At 43.7% G+C, this 16,032-nt stretch overlaps 1 protein-coding gene across 2 annotated transcripts; it reads left to right on the forward strand.

The window, feature by feature from the left end:
• Window positions 1-4,291: 4,291 nt before the first annotated feature.
• On the forward strand, window positions 4,292-14,539 carry PRR19 (proline rich 19). Of its 2 annotated transcripts, none has more exons than XM_083455092.1 (4): window positions 4,292-4,606; window positions 8,192-9,172; window positions 10,155-10,324; window positions 12,806-14,539. In XM_083455092.1, the coding sequence occupies exons 2-4, from the start codon at window positions 8,206-8,208 to the stop codon at window positions 13,982-13,984; spliced, it is 2,316 nt and encodes a 771-aa protein (XP_083311218.1). In that variant the 5' UTR covers window positions 4,292-4,606; window positions 8,192-8,205; the 3' UTR covers window positions 13,985-14,539. The 2 variants fall into 2 exon arrangements, with proteins under 2 accessions (XP_083311218.1, XP_083311217.1); XM_083455091.1 differs by lacking the exon at window positions 4,292-4,606 and adding an exon at window positions 6,501-7,170.
• Window positions 14,540-16,032: the final 1,493 nt, after the last annotated feature.

The raw sequence follows: 16,032 nt of genomic DNA on the forward strand, positions 1-16,032 counted from the left end.
TGAATACCAGTCGCAGTAGTACTGGAGGAGGAGGGTGGTCTTCAGAAAGAGCTGGTGGAGGAAAACCAGAGTTTGAAGGGAACTTGTCACAAAGGATGGCATGCCTCTGAGCACGTGCAAAGTACCTTTCCCCCTTGCCATTAAGTAGCCACCACAGGCAGCGCCCCACACATCTGGGACTGAGGAAAAGCTGGAATAATAATAATAATAATAATAATAATAATAATAATAATAATAATAATAATGGCTTGAACCCCATTCATCGGACTGGGTTGCGCCAGCCCCTTTGGGCAGCTTCCAACAAAATATAAAAACACATAGAAACATCAGACATTTAAAAACTTCCCCATACAGGGTTTCTTTTTCCAGATGTCTGCAGGAAGTCCCATGGTTGCTTCTCTCTGACATCTAATGGGAAGGTGTTCCACAGGAATACTATATTCCCCTGACTATGAGGGGAACAGGGAAAGTGGGCAGGAAAAAGGACTTCAATGATGTGATTGATTTTAAGCTTTTGGAGCTGTTTCCGCTGTTTTTTCCTCTCTTTTAAATTTGTCTTTATTGATTTAAAATATCATCTTACATATATATTACAAATAGTTACATCAAAATTAAACAAAAAATATAATAGAAAGAAGATAAAGGAAATAAAAAGCAAAAAAGAGTTAACAATAAGAAATGAATATTGGTTATAACATCCTGTCTTTTCTAATAAAGTCTTCTGAAAGAAACTTCCAATCGTTCTCATTGTAATTTTTCTATTGTCTTAATTTTATCGCACAGTTTGTTTTACAACTTCCTGTATATTCATCTAGTATATTTATTCCATTTGTTTATTTTATACAAGTATCATTCAGTTCTGCTAGGATAACATCATTATTACAATATAATCTTATATATTCTTTGAATAGTTTCCATTCTCTGAATTTTTTTTGATTTGGGGCTCCTCTGACTTTTCTGGTCAGCTTTGCTAATTGAAAGTACTCTAGCATGAGTGATTGCCAATCTATTATTATTGTAGTTGTTGTTTCACATTTCCAACTTCTGGCTATCAGTATTCTTGCAGCCGTAATTTAATACATAAGCAGTGGTCTTGTATTTTGCTTTATTTCTATTGGCAGTATTCCTAGAAGGAAAATCTCTGGCCTTTTTTAAAAAGTAAGTTTAAATAATTTCTTAAATTCATCATATTTTTTTTTGCAAAACTCGCTTATAACCATACAAGTCCACAACATATGATAGTAAGATCCTATTTCCTTTTTACAACGCCAACATATTGGTGAACTTCCCTTATACATTTTGGCGATTTTTGCCAGGGTGTGGTGCCATCGATAAAGCATCTTCATGGTATTTTCCCTCAAATTATAACATGAGGTAAATTTTATGTCTTGCTGCCATAGCATTCCCCACTGTTCCATATTAATATTGTAGCCAAAGTCCTGCGCCCATTTTATCACAGATGTTTTAACCTGCTCCTCTTTCACTTCCCACTCTAAAAGATGTTCATACATTCTTGATATATATTTTCCCTTGTTATATATTAACTCTTTTTCAAACGTGGAAGTTTCTTTGGCAAAACCTTCTCTTTTATCTGTGCTCAGTTTTTGGTTTAGTTGGAAATACTGTAGCCAACCAGACAGGTGATGTTTAATATCCTCATATTTTTTTAGGATTGGCATTTCTTTGTCTGGTTCTAATAACATCCTGCAATTGGGCCAGTCTCCCTTCATATTTTTCCTTTTGATTGCTATCGCTTCTACTGGTGACGTCCACAAAGGTATCTTGGGTTCCAAAATTCCTCTGTATTTACTCCAGATTTTATAGAGTGATCTTCTTACTACATGGCCCAAGAAACCTCTGCGCACTTTCACCTTTTCATATATCAGATAGTCATGCCACCCATACCGGTTGTCGTGACCCTCAAGATCTAATACATTTCTATCTTTTAGTGTAATCCATTTCTTTAACCAAACTAGCCAGCTGCGGCATGGTATAATTCTAAATCCGGTAATCCAAATCCACCTCTTTCTCTTTTATCTGTTAATACCTGGTGTTTGATTCTCAGCTTATTGCCATTCCAGACAAATCTGGCTAGCTCCTTTTTCCATTCCTGAAAACATTTCATTCCTTCCAAAATCGGGAGTATTTGAAACAAAAAAAAGGTTGTGCTGCTTTTTCCATTGCATTGCCATACATCCGGCGCTATTTTTACACCTGGAAACCAGGACATGTCAGGAATTTTCCTGACGTATGACAAGCCTAGACTGAAGCTATGACCCATGTGCTTTGCTTTCCCCCCTTTTTTTCAGAACAGGAGCAAGGAGTTGTAATGACCAAAGCACTCTTCAATAGGAGGCCAATAAAAACACATGGCTCTTCTGTCTTTAATAGTTAGGTAGAAGGAAAAGCTTCAGCAGGTGCAAGGCTGCTCAAGCCTGCAGCATCACGAAGTGACCATCTGGACCATCTGAAATTCCTCTCCATTGCACAACTCTTAAAGGCACATATTTCCAGAAGCGTGAGATGGAAACCTTTAGCATTATCTCAAAAGGCCACTGGGTGCCATTGTAGCTCCACCGACCAAACAGAGGAAACAGTTTGGGAAGGTTTCCCCTTCATCTGTGGCGCATCCAAAGATGGGTAGGGAAAAGTCCCTTTCCAAGATGCTTTTTAAAGTCACCACTTTGTAGTGAAAACCAACTAATGACTTCAGTTCCAGCACTGATATAGCATTCATCCAGCAATTTGCAATGACCAGTAAGGTAAAGTAAAGGTAAAGGTACCCCTGCCCGTATGGGCCAGTCTTGACAGACTCTAGGGTTGTGCGCCCATCTCACTCAAAGAGGCCAAGGGCCAGCGCTGTCCGGAGACACTTCCGGGTCACGTGGCCAGCGTGACATCGCTGCTCTGGCGAGCCAGAGCCGCACACGGAAACGCTGTTTACCTTCCCGCTAGTAAGCGGTCCCTATTTATCTACTTGCACCCGGGAGTGCTTTCGAACTGCTAGGTTGGCAGGCGCTGGGACCGAACAACGGGAGCGCACCCCGCTGCGGGGATTCGAACCGCCGACCTTTCGATCGGCAAGCCCTAGGCACTGAGGCTTTTACCCACAGCGCCACCCGCATCCCCTTTCAATTTTTGCAATGACCAGTACATCCCACTTAATGGAACTGGTTTGCCTCCTCTACCAATTACAGAAGTAACAACAGCAAGAACAAGTTTTAATTTGTGACATGACTACCTCCAGTTAAAATAACTAGATCCCCCCTTTTAAGAATTTTTAAATCGGTAGCCGTTGATATTGCTCAAAAACAGTAGTGATCTGAAGCCAAGCCACCTGCCTCGCAATATTTCCTGTTTTTCAGGGTGCAATTTTCAAGGTCACTGTCACCCTTATAGAAACTGCGACAGTGAGCATGGCAAGGAGGCAATAAAGACAGTGTTATGGAAGGGGGTTAATTGCAAATGATCACAGATAAACTATTCCACTCAGTGCAGTGAGCATAATGGGGAGTGATTTCAACACCTCAGCTGTTGGGGTGAAGGAAGATACTAGGAAGAAGGGGGTGTTCATGAAAACATGATTTCCTTATGACTTTGTATGCTCTAGGGTGGGATAGCAAAGCTGAAGGCTACATCTGGCCCACAAAGCTGCTTATAGCGGTCAACAAAGCTGTACAAAATCTGAACTTTTTCTAAGGCTAGACCCCAAATGAATTCATTGAAACAATCACAGTACTTTTGGAAATAAGCCATTAAATGTTTAAAGGACATTGCTAATGTAATACTGCATGATCGTCTGTAAGAAGGAACTGATGAGGGCACTGTGATTTCAGAAATTGGTTTGGAGCATTATCAGGCAAAGACTGAGCTATGGCCATAAAAAGGGAAAGAACAGAAGCTAAACAGGCCCACTGAAATATTAATGGGTCTGAAAATTAATCTCAGCATTATAACCCTTTGTGGTCTCTTGAATAAAATATTTATTAAATACCCTGGATGGAGGCTCTGAGTTTTTATTACTATAGTGATAATAAATTACATTCATCATTATATGTAAACAAGGCTTCCATTGTTCAAATATTGATATCTAAAGATTAAACCCACTAGACAGCGATGTTCAATTTTATTAGTATAGTTGGACAACAGCCAAGCATGCAACATTTTTTTTTTAAAGTTCAGATCATTCTGGAAATAAATTATTAAGGAGTATACATATCCGGTATGAGGAATTATCAAAACCCTAAATACTAAAAACTTTTTCAATACTATGATATACACTGGGCTAGATTTTTTAAAAAAAAATTAAACAGTGATTGTTGCAAAATAAGATAATGGATTGGCTCAAACCTTGCTTCCAGTGTCCTGCATTCCAATATGAGATGCATCATAAACCAAGGAGATTGTGTGGTTTTTTAAAAAAAAGTTTATTATAAATATTTCTATCTTGCCAATCCAAACATAATTGTGCTGTAACAGTAAGGGTAACAGCAACACAAGAGCCCATATTTTCACAGTCTGATAACCTAAGTATTTTTCCCTCTCTGCCTCTCTTTCAGTTCACTGCGAGCAAGAATAATATGTGCTCTGGAATGACTTTTTCCAGGTGATTGCATTTGAATTAGGATGCTTTCACAAACTGCTCCAAAAGCACCTTTTAGCCTCTCTCACCTGCTATCTATGTGCATATGTACAAGATTGTAATGCACACTGCAAGTAAAAAAGGAACATGGCTAAAAAATATGCTTCACAGGACACAGGGAAAGTGTTTTAAGAAATCTCATCCTTTGCCACACCTTAGATCAAATTCCCAGTCTTTTCCTAGTGGGGAAGCATTTTCAACCCAAAGGCCACCTTCCTTTCTGGGGCAAATTCCAAGGGCTACATGCCACTGGTAAAGGTAAAGGTATCCCTGACCATTAGGTCCAGTCGTGACCGACTCTGGGGTTGTGCGCTCATCTCACTCTATAGGCCGAGGGAGCCGGCGTTTGTCCGCAGACAGCTTCCAGGTCATGTGGCCAGCATGACAAAGCTGCTTCTGGCGAACCAGAGCAGCATATGGAAACGCCGTTTAGCTTCCCTCCAGAGAGGTACCTATTTATCTACTTGCACTTTTGACGTGCTTTCGAACTGCTAGGTTAGCAGGAGCAGGGACCGAGCAACGGGAGCTCACCCCATCACGGGGATTCGAACCGCCGACCTTCTGATCGGCAAGTCCTAGGCTCTGTGGTTTAACCCACAGCGCCACCCGCGTCCCCACATGCCACTAGTGGGTCAGGCCAAAAGCCAAAGTGGAAAAGCAATGACTGTATGTAAATTTTACATTTTTACAGCAAGCTTATTTCTACACACACTCAGATACCCTTCTCTCTGTCCTCCATCCAGACAAGCAAGGAGCATCACCAGAGTTCAAAAACAAATTCTAGCCAGGCAAAAATACTCAGGGATGTAAAGCAGAGCTGGTGAGGGTTGTGACCTGGGCAGAGAGGATATTGCAAGGCCTGGGAGTGAGAGGCTGCATTTTACCCCAGGTTCTCTACCTGAGCTAGATTGCAAGCATAGATAGGAGAGTCTAGTATATGCAAAGTTATTTAACTGTATTAATAAAATATTTGCAGCATGGGTGTACGTGGGGGGGGGGAGCTGCCCCCCGATCAAATAAAACAATAGAAATAGCTAACTGACGAATCACATTGGTGCTGCCCACTAACTAAAATCCCCCCCCCCCCACAAAATCCTGGCTATGCTCATGTTTTGCAGTGCTTGCCAGTTATTCAGTACCTTGCCATTCAGTGGTTCAGTGGGCAGAAAACTAAATGGTGCAAACAGGTTTACTGCTTAGAGAGCAGTTGGGCAGACTACTGCTTGCATACTTTTCTCCACATGTAATCTCTGACCATGAGTTGAAGGCTTCAGCATGGGTCTCCCAACCCTTTTTAAATTTTTTTTTTTTAAAAAAAGCTTAGGGAAAGGGGGCAGATTGCTACAAGCCCCCAGCTATAATTACAATGCAAAGTATGTCAGAAGATGCACAGCTGGGGGGGGGGGGGGAGAGATGTACCTATTGAAATTCCCATTGTTTGTGGAACAGAGAGGCCACGTCCTGTTTTGCTTGACAATATTAAATTCACGAGGCAGAGTTATAAATAATGAGGCTTGGTGCATTGTGAATCAAGTTCGATAAATGGTTTGTTTTGTCACTTGGCAGAAAAGAAGCGCGCTTTTAAAAAAGGGAAGGGAAGGGGCTCTCATAGGCGTAGCCAAGGGGGGCAGCTGCTCCTCCCCAGATAAAATAAAACAATAGAAATATTTAACTGGCTGACCAATCACGTCGGTTCTGCCCCCCTAACGAAAGTCCTGCCACCCCTAACAAAAAATCCTGGCTTCACCCATGGGGGCTCCGATTTTAGTCGGCATTTATATTTATTTGTATCCTGCCTTTTTTCCCTGATGAGGAAAATGATGTAAAAATGAGAACTGCTAAATGCATGGGCGGGGGGCATCGTTAAGAATAAAAGTGTAAAGCTAAACATATACCGTACAAATAATTACAATAAATAACAGTATCTGGATAATCTGATTTATTTGCTTTTAAGGAGGAGGTGGGTAGCAATGGAATGAGCCTTCCAGGTGACTGAAAATGAGCGCCTAATAATTGCAGAACAGCCCTTTGCGCTCCCAGCCCCTCAAAAGAGCGTCTTCACCTGTCCCACCCAGGTGGTACAGGAGCGTAGCGACCGGTAGCTTCCTGTTAGCCAATCAGCACAGAACTGCGCCGCTTTACGACCAATCCACGCCAAGCGGGGCGGGGCGCAGCTAAGCCCAAGGGCGGGAGTGGAACATGGGCTTCCGTAGCAGCTCGGGAAGCGCGGGAAGAGAGGCTGAGAGTCGCCTGGGCGCTTCTCGCGCTTCGGGCAGCCGCATCGGGACAACTGCCTCTGCACGAGGGGAGGCAGGGTGCTTGCTCCGCCCATCCAGCTCCCGCGAGGGAGGCGTGAGTGAGGCTGTTAGGCGGTTGGAGGAAAGAGGTTGTTGGGGGCAAGATGGAGGGTTGGAAAAATCAGGGTTTAAAGTGTGGGGAGGGGGAGATGCCATAAGAGGAGAGGTCTCTCTTCGCTATTATCCGTTTCCCCTGTTGAGATGCAGCAGGGCCCCTGATCAGCCCCACTGGTGAGTAAAAAGGACATTGTACGTTCTCAGAGGCACTCTTGTTATTCCTCATTTTTTAAAAAAAGAATGGGCATTGGGTGGTTGCAGCCAGCTAAATTCTACCCAACATTGTGTTCATTGAGATGAGCGGCCCCAACATTTGCCCATTAATTGCAGTGGGTCTGCTCCGAAGTAGGTCTAACACTGGACACGGCCCACATACTCTATGACTGCATTCCAGCGAGCCCGTGTTCATTTCTGAAACCCTACAGTTGGTAGGTGTTAGTTTTTTTATATAAAAAAATCTGCTGGCTATTGCTGCAATTGTGTACATATTTAAAATTGCATATTGCCTGGTGCTGAAGTTGAGATGGACAAAAATATATTAATGGTTTGCCAAGAAAAAAAAGAAAACTAAACACCACCCACCCAAGGGCACAGCAGAATGACCAACGCACCATGATTTGTTGGAATTCCTCTCTGCCTGGAATTATTTTACTCTGAATTTATTTTTGACCCTGGGAGGGCTGGTTAGTAACGTATGTGGTGTTTGATTAAAACTGCAAAGGAATTTGTAGCATCTTAAAGGCTAGCAGCTTTATTGTGTTATAAGTTTGCATTGATTAGAGTCTACTACATCAAATGTGTGACTTACGCATACCATCACTTCTGTGGGTATATAGGAACATAAGAATCTACCTGGTACTGAGTTAGACCCATTGGTCCATTTAACTCTCTAAGCACTGACTGGCCATGGCTCTCCAGTATTTCAGATGAGAACATTCCTTGCCCTGTCTGGAGATGTCTGGAACTTTCTCCATGCAAAGCAGCTGCTCTACCCTTGAACTATGGCCCTACCCTGTGCATGTGTGTATAATAACATACAAACTCATGCCAGCCCACAGACAAAAACCAAGGGATGTAGGACTGCTGGGACAGTAGCTTTAGCCTCAGTTTCATGTTTGTTACTTTCCCAGGTGAGAATAAGAATCTAAACCTAGCATCTTGGGTGCTGTTTCCCATTGTATCTGCTTATTCTCAGGAGCTCCTTTCAGTATGAATCCTTGTGGCAAGGGAGAAGAAGGAAAGCAGACTTCAGCCAGCTCTGGCTTACCCTGTTCTTCCCATCACCTGAGAGCATCCCCAACAGAGCAGCATAGCATCGAGGAGAAATCTGTCAGGGTCAAACGCCGCCGAACAAGACGAGAGCGCAACTATGTCAAGTTCGGCAGAAATGTTACCGATAGGATCCCAGAACAAAGGCCCAACCGCAGGACGCTACAGAAGACGCTGCCCCCTTTCTGGAGCTCCCAGTTTAACACCTGTGCTAAGTCGACTCCCATCAGACCCATCAAAGGTGGCTGTGCTGCCAAACCTCTGATTATAACGCAGAACAGACTCTCTCAGCCCTTTGGCATGTTTAACAGGGAGGTGAAATCACTTAACATAGAAAGATTGTTGAGCCCCAGAGCCGAGCAAGAGGTCCTGGAGATCACTCCTATACAAAGAGACAGTGGCATGGAGATGTTGCTGGAAGAAGAGATCCAGTCCTGTGACGCTGATCAGAAATCTATTCCCAGCGATCAGTTGAAATGCAGTGGAAAGGACCCACGTGGAGTGAATAAGGACTCTACATCGATTACACAGCATCTTGTGGCCACTCCAGGTACATCCCAGCCTTTAGCTGCACCTGCGGTTGTGGAGTTCAATCAAGAGGATTTGGAAACTGAACCTTTTCAGGGCAATGCCTTGACAGATTTGAATGAAAAGGAAAATGTCCCTCCCGTCCCCACAGCAGAAACGGAGTCAGGCAAAGGCAAATCTCCAGTAAGGGAATTAGCCCAGGACCTGCAAAAACTCTTGGACCTCAAGGCAGTATTCCCTGGGCGTAACTTAATCAGGGAAACACGTCAGGCTGTTATCAATATCCTGCTGGAACAGAAGAAAACACTCCCAGATTTATCTGCCTTGGCGCTGCTCAAGAAGTCTGCAGGTGGTTGTAACACTGACACGGCCCATGCAGGTAAGGGGCTTGTTGAGGCTACAGCGTAAGTATGAACTGTGTCAAGCAGCTTGGCTCAAGCTAAGCAGCTGTTTGGCATGCAGCATTTGCCATAAATATTGAAAATGAGCAGTTTTGTGAAATATTGCAATAGTGAAAACAAGAAGTGTAGAAGCCCTGCTTTTGCTTTTGGCCACCATTCGTTAAAGATGAATGCAGTGGCACGGCGGCAGCGGGAGGCCCCATTAGCTAAAGTGGTACCTCAGGTTAAGAACAGTTTCAGGTGAAGAATGGACCTCCAGAACGGATTACGTTCTTAACCAGAGGTACCACTGTACTTGAAAAGGTTCATTGGATCTTTGTGCATTATCAAAACACATTATGCAATGTACTAGAGTAGTAGGGGCATACTGACAAAAAGATCATTTTGAGAAAGTGAGGTTTCCCTTTCTCAGCTATGTCAACAGAAACTTACAACTTGTCAGCCCCCCCCCCCCCATGCCATCCCATGTTACACTGTGGAGGGAGCTGGTTCGCTTGAACCTCATTTCTGGTATTTTGTGGGGGATTAGGCTACAGTCACTGAAAATCCTTGGAACGTACTTGGTTTACTTACTACGTCGTATTTTGTCAAGAAATCAATTTTAAGAACCGTGGGGCGAATCCTAGCATTGCTCCATCCTTTATCCCTTTTTGCTTTTACTTCCTGATATATCCTTGCCTCTGACCATCGTTTCACCACTGCCCTCAGCCACTCCAAAGTTCATTTGTCCCCTGGATTTCTACCTCTTCTCCCTCACTGTCAAAATATAGACAGTAAGCTTCTCGCTGCAGGGACTTGTTTTACTTTCCACCTCTCCCTACCCTGCTGCGTTGCTTTGCACAGCATAATGGACTTGTATGTCACCCTCCCGAAGGACAAATAACTTTGCCCTTACTCACATTTGTAAGCTTTTGATTCCACATGGGATTTTGTGTGTTCATTTGTTCTGTCCTCCTTCAGATTTCAAGAGCCCACCTGACAGGGATCAGAAGGAGTTGCTATTGGAACAGAGGTCTAGCAATGGCAGCAGAAACTCTGACCAGGAGATTTCTCTGAAAAAGCGGAGAGGACAAGCACAATTCTTCCCCAGTAGCTTTTCTCCCTGTCCTGTACATACAGTTATAAGAATGGTGAGCATCAGAATGTGTTAGGATAGTTTGAAAGGTCAGGTTGGTTTGAAAAGAATGTGTTTAAACACTGGGAAGATATTATTATTATTATTATTATTATTATCATTATCATCATCATCATCATCATCATTATTACTATTAAATTTATTGTCAGTTTTTCTCTGCCACGGCAATTCAAGGTGACTTCCAGAAAGACACAAAACCAAACCCACATAAATACATTGAAAGCAAGTGGGGGAAATACATTAAAACATCCCACATTATAGATGTATTTGAGCTGTAAAAAAATGTTTTTATTTATTTTCTTACATATACAGGGTGAGTCTTTTAAAAGAGGCCCCATGGAACATGTGTACTCTGTATCCATGGGGCCTCTTTTAAAGGACTCACTCTGTATATCCTGCCTTCCTTCTGTGGAAGGAAGGAAACAAAGGTATTGTACATGTAGTAATCATAGAATTGTAGAGTTGGAAGGTACCTCAAGGGTCATCTAGTCCAACCCCCTGCAATGTAGGAATCTAGAGTAGATCATACATGACAGGTGGCCTTCCAACCTCTGTTTACTAACCTTCAAGGGAGGAGAGTCCACTGCCCTTGGTGGACCTGTCAAACAGCTCTTACTGTCAGAAAGTTCTTCCTGATGTTTAATCAGAATCTCCTTTCTTGGAACTTGAGGCCATTGGTTCGAGTCCTACACTCCAGATCGGGAGAGAACAAGCTTGCTCCATTCTTTGTGTGACAGCCCTTTAGATATTTGAGGATAGCTATCATATATCATTATTTACCAGGCTAAACATAGCCAATTCCCTCCACTGTTCCTCATAAGGCTTGGTTTCCCTTGATCATCTTGGTCACCCTCCTCTGTACACATCCAGCCCATATTTTACCAGCTTCTCTACAAGAATATCATGGGGGACTTTGTCAAAAGCCTTACTGAAATCAAGATACACTACGTCCACACCATTCCCTTGATCCCCAAAGCTTGTAACTCTATCAAAATAAAAGAAATTAAATTCATCTGACATGATTTGTTTTTGAGAAACCCATACTAGGTCTTAGTAATCACAGCATCCTTTTCTAAGTGCTCATAGAGTGACTTTATTTTTTATGTTCTTGGACCATTCCTGGTATCGATTGTCAGCATTGCCCTTGAGCCAATGCCACTCAGCCCCGACTGGGCTAGGCAAGCTGGGTAGCACTTCCAGAGACGACCTTCTGCACAGGAACAGGACAAAGTGCTGTGGACTCACAGCTTAGAGTTGTGAGCACCGGATTCACTTCCACAAGAAGACAGTCGTCGCACAGCAGAGTATAGCAGAGCATAAACGACTCGGAGAGCAGCTCTGTAGAATATCTTCTTTATTCTATCTACAACTATAATACACAACTATATACAGAGCTAAATTAGGTCTAAACGAAAAAAATGCTGAACTGACTGAGTGTCTGCAGCTGCTCTTAGCAGCAACCTTATCTATACACACGATCTCTCTCTAACACTCAGTCTCTCTCTTTCTCTGATGTGAGGCTGGAGCGGAATAAGTAGTGAGCAGAAACCGCCCCCCTCCTCTCTGGAGAATCAGCAGAGAACATCAGCAGATTCTTGGAATGGGAGGGGTGAAATCTCCTCATCGATATCAAGTCACTCAAACCTTCTTGTCCCCAGGAGGATGGTGGCCTCTTGTGCCTTCAGACCACACTCTGAGTTCCAGGTTTAAGTGTCCATTTAAGAATGGCTTCAAGACCACATCCCGGTTTTTATGCCCAGGTGAACATACAGTGTGTGAAACAGCCCTCAGGTTGCCGCAAGCGGACAGCTGGAAACATCACATCCCCTTAAGCATTTTGGGCTGATTGCCCTAGGAGTGCGATTACAAATAAATCCATCGACAGTAGACAAACCCAAGGAGGATGCTCAGTTGCCCTCTCACCAAATCCTTTGCCAAAGAACATTGCATGTCAGACTACCAGGCTGTTATGAGCACTATTTGTTCTAGGATGGGAGGTTAATGGTACCGAGATTAACTTCAAAACTTGCCAAATACCTAAGCCGATTTCATCCAGTTCCCAGGCATTTACAAACGGTCACATCGCATCAGTAGCTTTTATTTGGGGGCCCCATAGCAGGTCATTTTCATCTTCTGATCCAGATATCCTACTCTGTTTGGCTCCTTTTATGCAGCAATATTCTTGCTAGCTACCAACCTCAAAGTACAAGAGCCGCAGAGCTCTACTGGGTTCCAACCCACCATCAGGAAGATGTCGATCTAGCCTTGATCTGTTGTTGTTTTTTTACTTATCCCAGAAGCCTTTAGAATTGGCTTAGTGTGGGATGAATCAAAATTAGCCTTAGAAGTTGAAATGGAACATTTGTAAGAGCATGTCAGAAATATATACATTCCACTGAGAAGCAGAGCTAATCTGTCCCTATCTAATCATGCTCTTTCCTTTATCTTGCCTACTTCTTGTTGTTTCCCTATGCAGGCAGAAGAGAAGACCACCCAAAGAGAAGACTTCAGATCCTTTGTTGAGCCACAGGCATTTAGCCAGCACAGCTTTCACTTGACAGCAGTTCAGCCACACTCCAATCTTTCATCTGCACCTTCCCAGCATGTGAATTTAGCCAGGGGCTCCTTTGCTTCAGAGGAACAACATCTTTTGCATGATGCTTTATTCAGAACTGCTCGGCGTTGGGAGCAAGGACTAGGGGAAGCCTTCTGTGAGTCCAGAAGCAGGCAAGAGAGGTCTGAAGTATCCAGTAGACTACACACAAAGAAGAGTGCTTCCAAAAGGCTTTGCCTGCCTTTTGCTACCTATGATTCCTTGGATTCAGTCAGTCTGAGCATGGATGGCAAAGGCACCAGCCATTACTTCTTGGCTGATCCCCAGCAACATTCCTGTGTCTATGAATTAAGCCCAGACCAATGGAATTTACTAGAGATGGAGCCCGCTCCATTCCATAGCCCTCATCCTTCGCAGGAGCCGTGCAGTTGCCAGCCTCTGGATTTGGGGCTCAGGCCCACGGAGAGAGCTGCCTCTGAGTCTCAGACATCCTTTGATGTCTTAAGAAGCATCTGGAGCCCTAAAGCGCCCAGTAAGGGAGCCAAACTCCCTGCTTCCCAAGCTCTGGGCTACCCTTGTTTGGCTCACCAGCCAGCCACTTCCAGAGAGCCGAACTCGGAGCAAGGGCAGCCGAATGAGTTTCTTCAGCTGTACAGCATCGTCCCTCAGCAGCACTGCTCTTCCTACAGGCAAAACCCTCAGCAAGACCGATATATGCTCAGCAAACACCCACCACACGGGACTGGGTTGTTCTCTGTACTGGCAAAACCCAGAGCCTTCTGCCAGAAAGTCTCTGTAGAGCAAGGGAGAACCTCAAATAGTTACCACTTCTGTGGACTGGCAGAGGCCTCTGAAAGAATGCAAAGAAACAGAGACAAAGGGTGCTCCAGATCCGGGAGCCAGACTCGTGATCTGAAGCGGTTGCTTCAAATGGAAGAAGCCCAGCAGCAGCTGCAGTTTTTCCAGCAGCTGCCTATGTCGTATTTCCCCCCCTCCGAGGCTCTAGAGAACAGGAACTCCCCTGACTGTGCCTTGCAAGGCCATCTGTTGGGACAGTCCACCCCGGAGCCCTGGGCTTTCCCCCGAATGAAGTTGTACTGAAAGGGTGTGCGGAGCCAAATTTCTGAATGAGAGAGGCTTGGAAAACGAGTGGATGCTTGATTGGTATGAAAAGTAAAGTCAATGTGATCGCTTGGTAGGGCCATTTGCTACTTTTAGCCCAAAATCACAACACACCTCTCCAAGAATCCAGAGAACTGTAGTTCACCCCTCGCAGAGCTTCCATTTCCAACACTTTTAACAAGCTACAGTTCTCGGCATTCTGTGTGGTGCGTGTGCAACCACACACTCGCATAGTTCTGTGATTTCTTTTTATTTAAAGCGCATTTGTTTTGGACCACTTAGAAGGCACAAAACTTTTCTCTTTCTATTCCGGGTATGACAGCCCATCCTTTACAAACATGAAGCGTAGGTTTGTTGTCTCAGTGTACCCAACAAGACACACGGGATAAAGTCACCTGTTTCCATTAGATTGCCATATTTCAAGAGAGTAAAACTGTTCCTTCGCTTTTTCTTTTTTTAAGAGAGAGAAGGGAATTAACTGAGGTCTCGAATGTTTTGCTAGTGTAGGAATAAAAATAAATCTGAATCATAAAAGTTGAATGTGAAGTTCTTTACTACCCCTCTGTGCTAACTTTACATTTTTGCTTTGGATTATGCCTGTGATGCTATTCACATAGTTCCTTCTCTACATGAGCTGCATCCTCTTGGGATCGCGAACTGTTCTTTGGCATACGTTGTTTTGCTTTTGTTTGGTTACACTGATAACATTGCTGAAAACATTATTAGAAGAGAGAAGGGCCTATGAGAAAGTTTATACTATAAAGAAACGAAAGACATTGCAATAGTTGGTACCTGCTTAGTTACCAACCTCCATACGAAGAATCCTGGAGGCGAATGGCCATTCGGGAAGTACCGTCTTATTTCACTGACCCTTTAGAGTTCTCTGAGAATGCCAGCAAACGTTAGAGGTGATCTGGTCAACACCGTGTATGTAGACTTCTAAAAGGCTTTTGATAAAGTACCTCACCAAACACTCATCCTGAGTAAGCTTAGCAATCGAATAATGGGATAAAAGGAGAGGTCTCTTATAGATCCTGGTTAAGAAACAGGAAGCAGAAAGTAGGAATGGACAGTTTTTCCAATGGAGGGATGTAGAAAGTGGAGTCCCCTCCCCGCCAAGGATTGGTATTGCAACCTGCGCTTTTTAACTTGTTCATAAATGGTCTAGAGCTAGAGGGCAACAGTGAGATAGACAAGATTGCTGATGATCCCAAATTGTTCAGGGTGGTTAAAACAAAGAGAGACTGTGAAGAGCTCTCAGTGGATCTCTCCAAACTGAGTGAATGAGCAGTAAAATGGTAAATGAAAATTCAGCGCAAGCAAGCGTAAAGTGATGCACATTGGGGCAAAAAATCCTAATTTCATATGTACACTAATGAGGTCTGAACGGGCAGTGACTGCGCAGGAATGAGACCTTGGGGTTTTAGTGGATAGCTCAGTGAAGATGTCAACCCCAGTGTGCAGCAGCTGGGAAAAAGGCAAATTCCATGTTAGGGATCACTAGGAAAGGGATCAAAATGAAAACTGTCAATATAGCACCGTTATGAAAACCAATGTTGTGAAGCTGGAGTTTGGAAAAATTGGAACAGGCAAAAGAAAGTATGAAACTATGAAATTTGTCCCCCTCAGGTTGGTGGATATACCTATGTTCTGCCTCCATGGTTGAAAACAATATGTCACTGCATAACCATTGCTAGAAATATCAGGTGGGAAGTACCGTATTTTTTGCTCTATAAGACTACTTTTTCCCTCCTAAAAAGTAAAGGGAAATGTGTGTGCGTCTTATGGAGCGAATGCAGGCTGCGCAGCTATCCCAGAAGCCAGAACAGCAAGAGGGATTGCTGCTTTCACTGCATAGCGATCCCTCTTGCTGTTCTGGCTTCTGAGATTCAGATTTTTTGTTTGTTTGTTTGTTTTCCTCCTCCAAAAACTAGGTGCGTCTTGTGGTCTGGTGCGTCTTATAGAGCGAAAAATACGGTATATTGTTTCATTCGGGTCCTGTTTGCATGCATCAGGTTGATCCTGGT

This window comes from Podarcis tiliguerta, assembly GCF_965153285.1.
Source record: "Podarcis tiliguerta genome assembly, chromosome: 8".
NCBI classification, from domain to species: Eukaryota; Metazoa; Chordata; class Lepidosauria; order Squamata; family Lacertidae; genus Podarcis; species Podarcis tiliguerta.

Bases quoted from the DNA above. Each gene is read 5' to 3' on its own strand.
- PRR19 (XM_083455092.1), top strand. From the start codon at position 8,206: ATGAATCCTTGTGGCAAGGGAGAAGAAGGAAAGCAGACTTCAGCCAGC. The intron at 9,173-10,154 runs GTAAGGGGCTTG...GTCCTCCTTCAG, and splicing joins CACTGACACGGCCCATGCAG to ATTTCAAGAGCCCACCTGAC. The intron at 10,325-12,805 runs GTGAGCATCAGA...TTCCCTATGCAG, and splicing joins TACATACAGTTATAAGAATG to GCAGAAGAGAAGACCACCCA.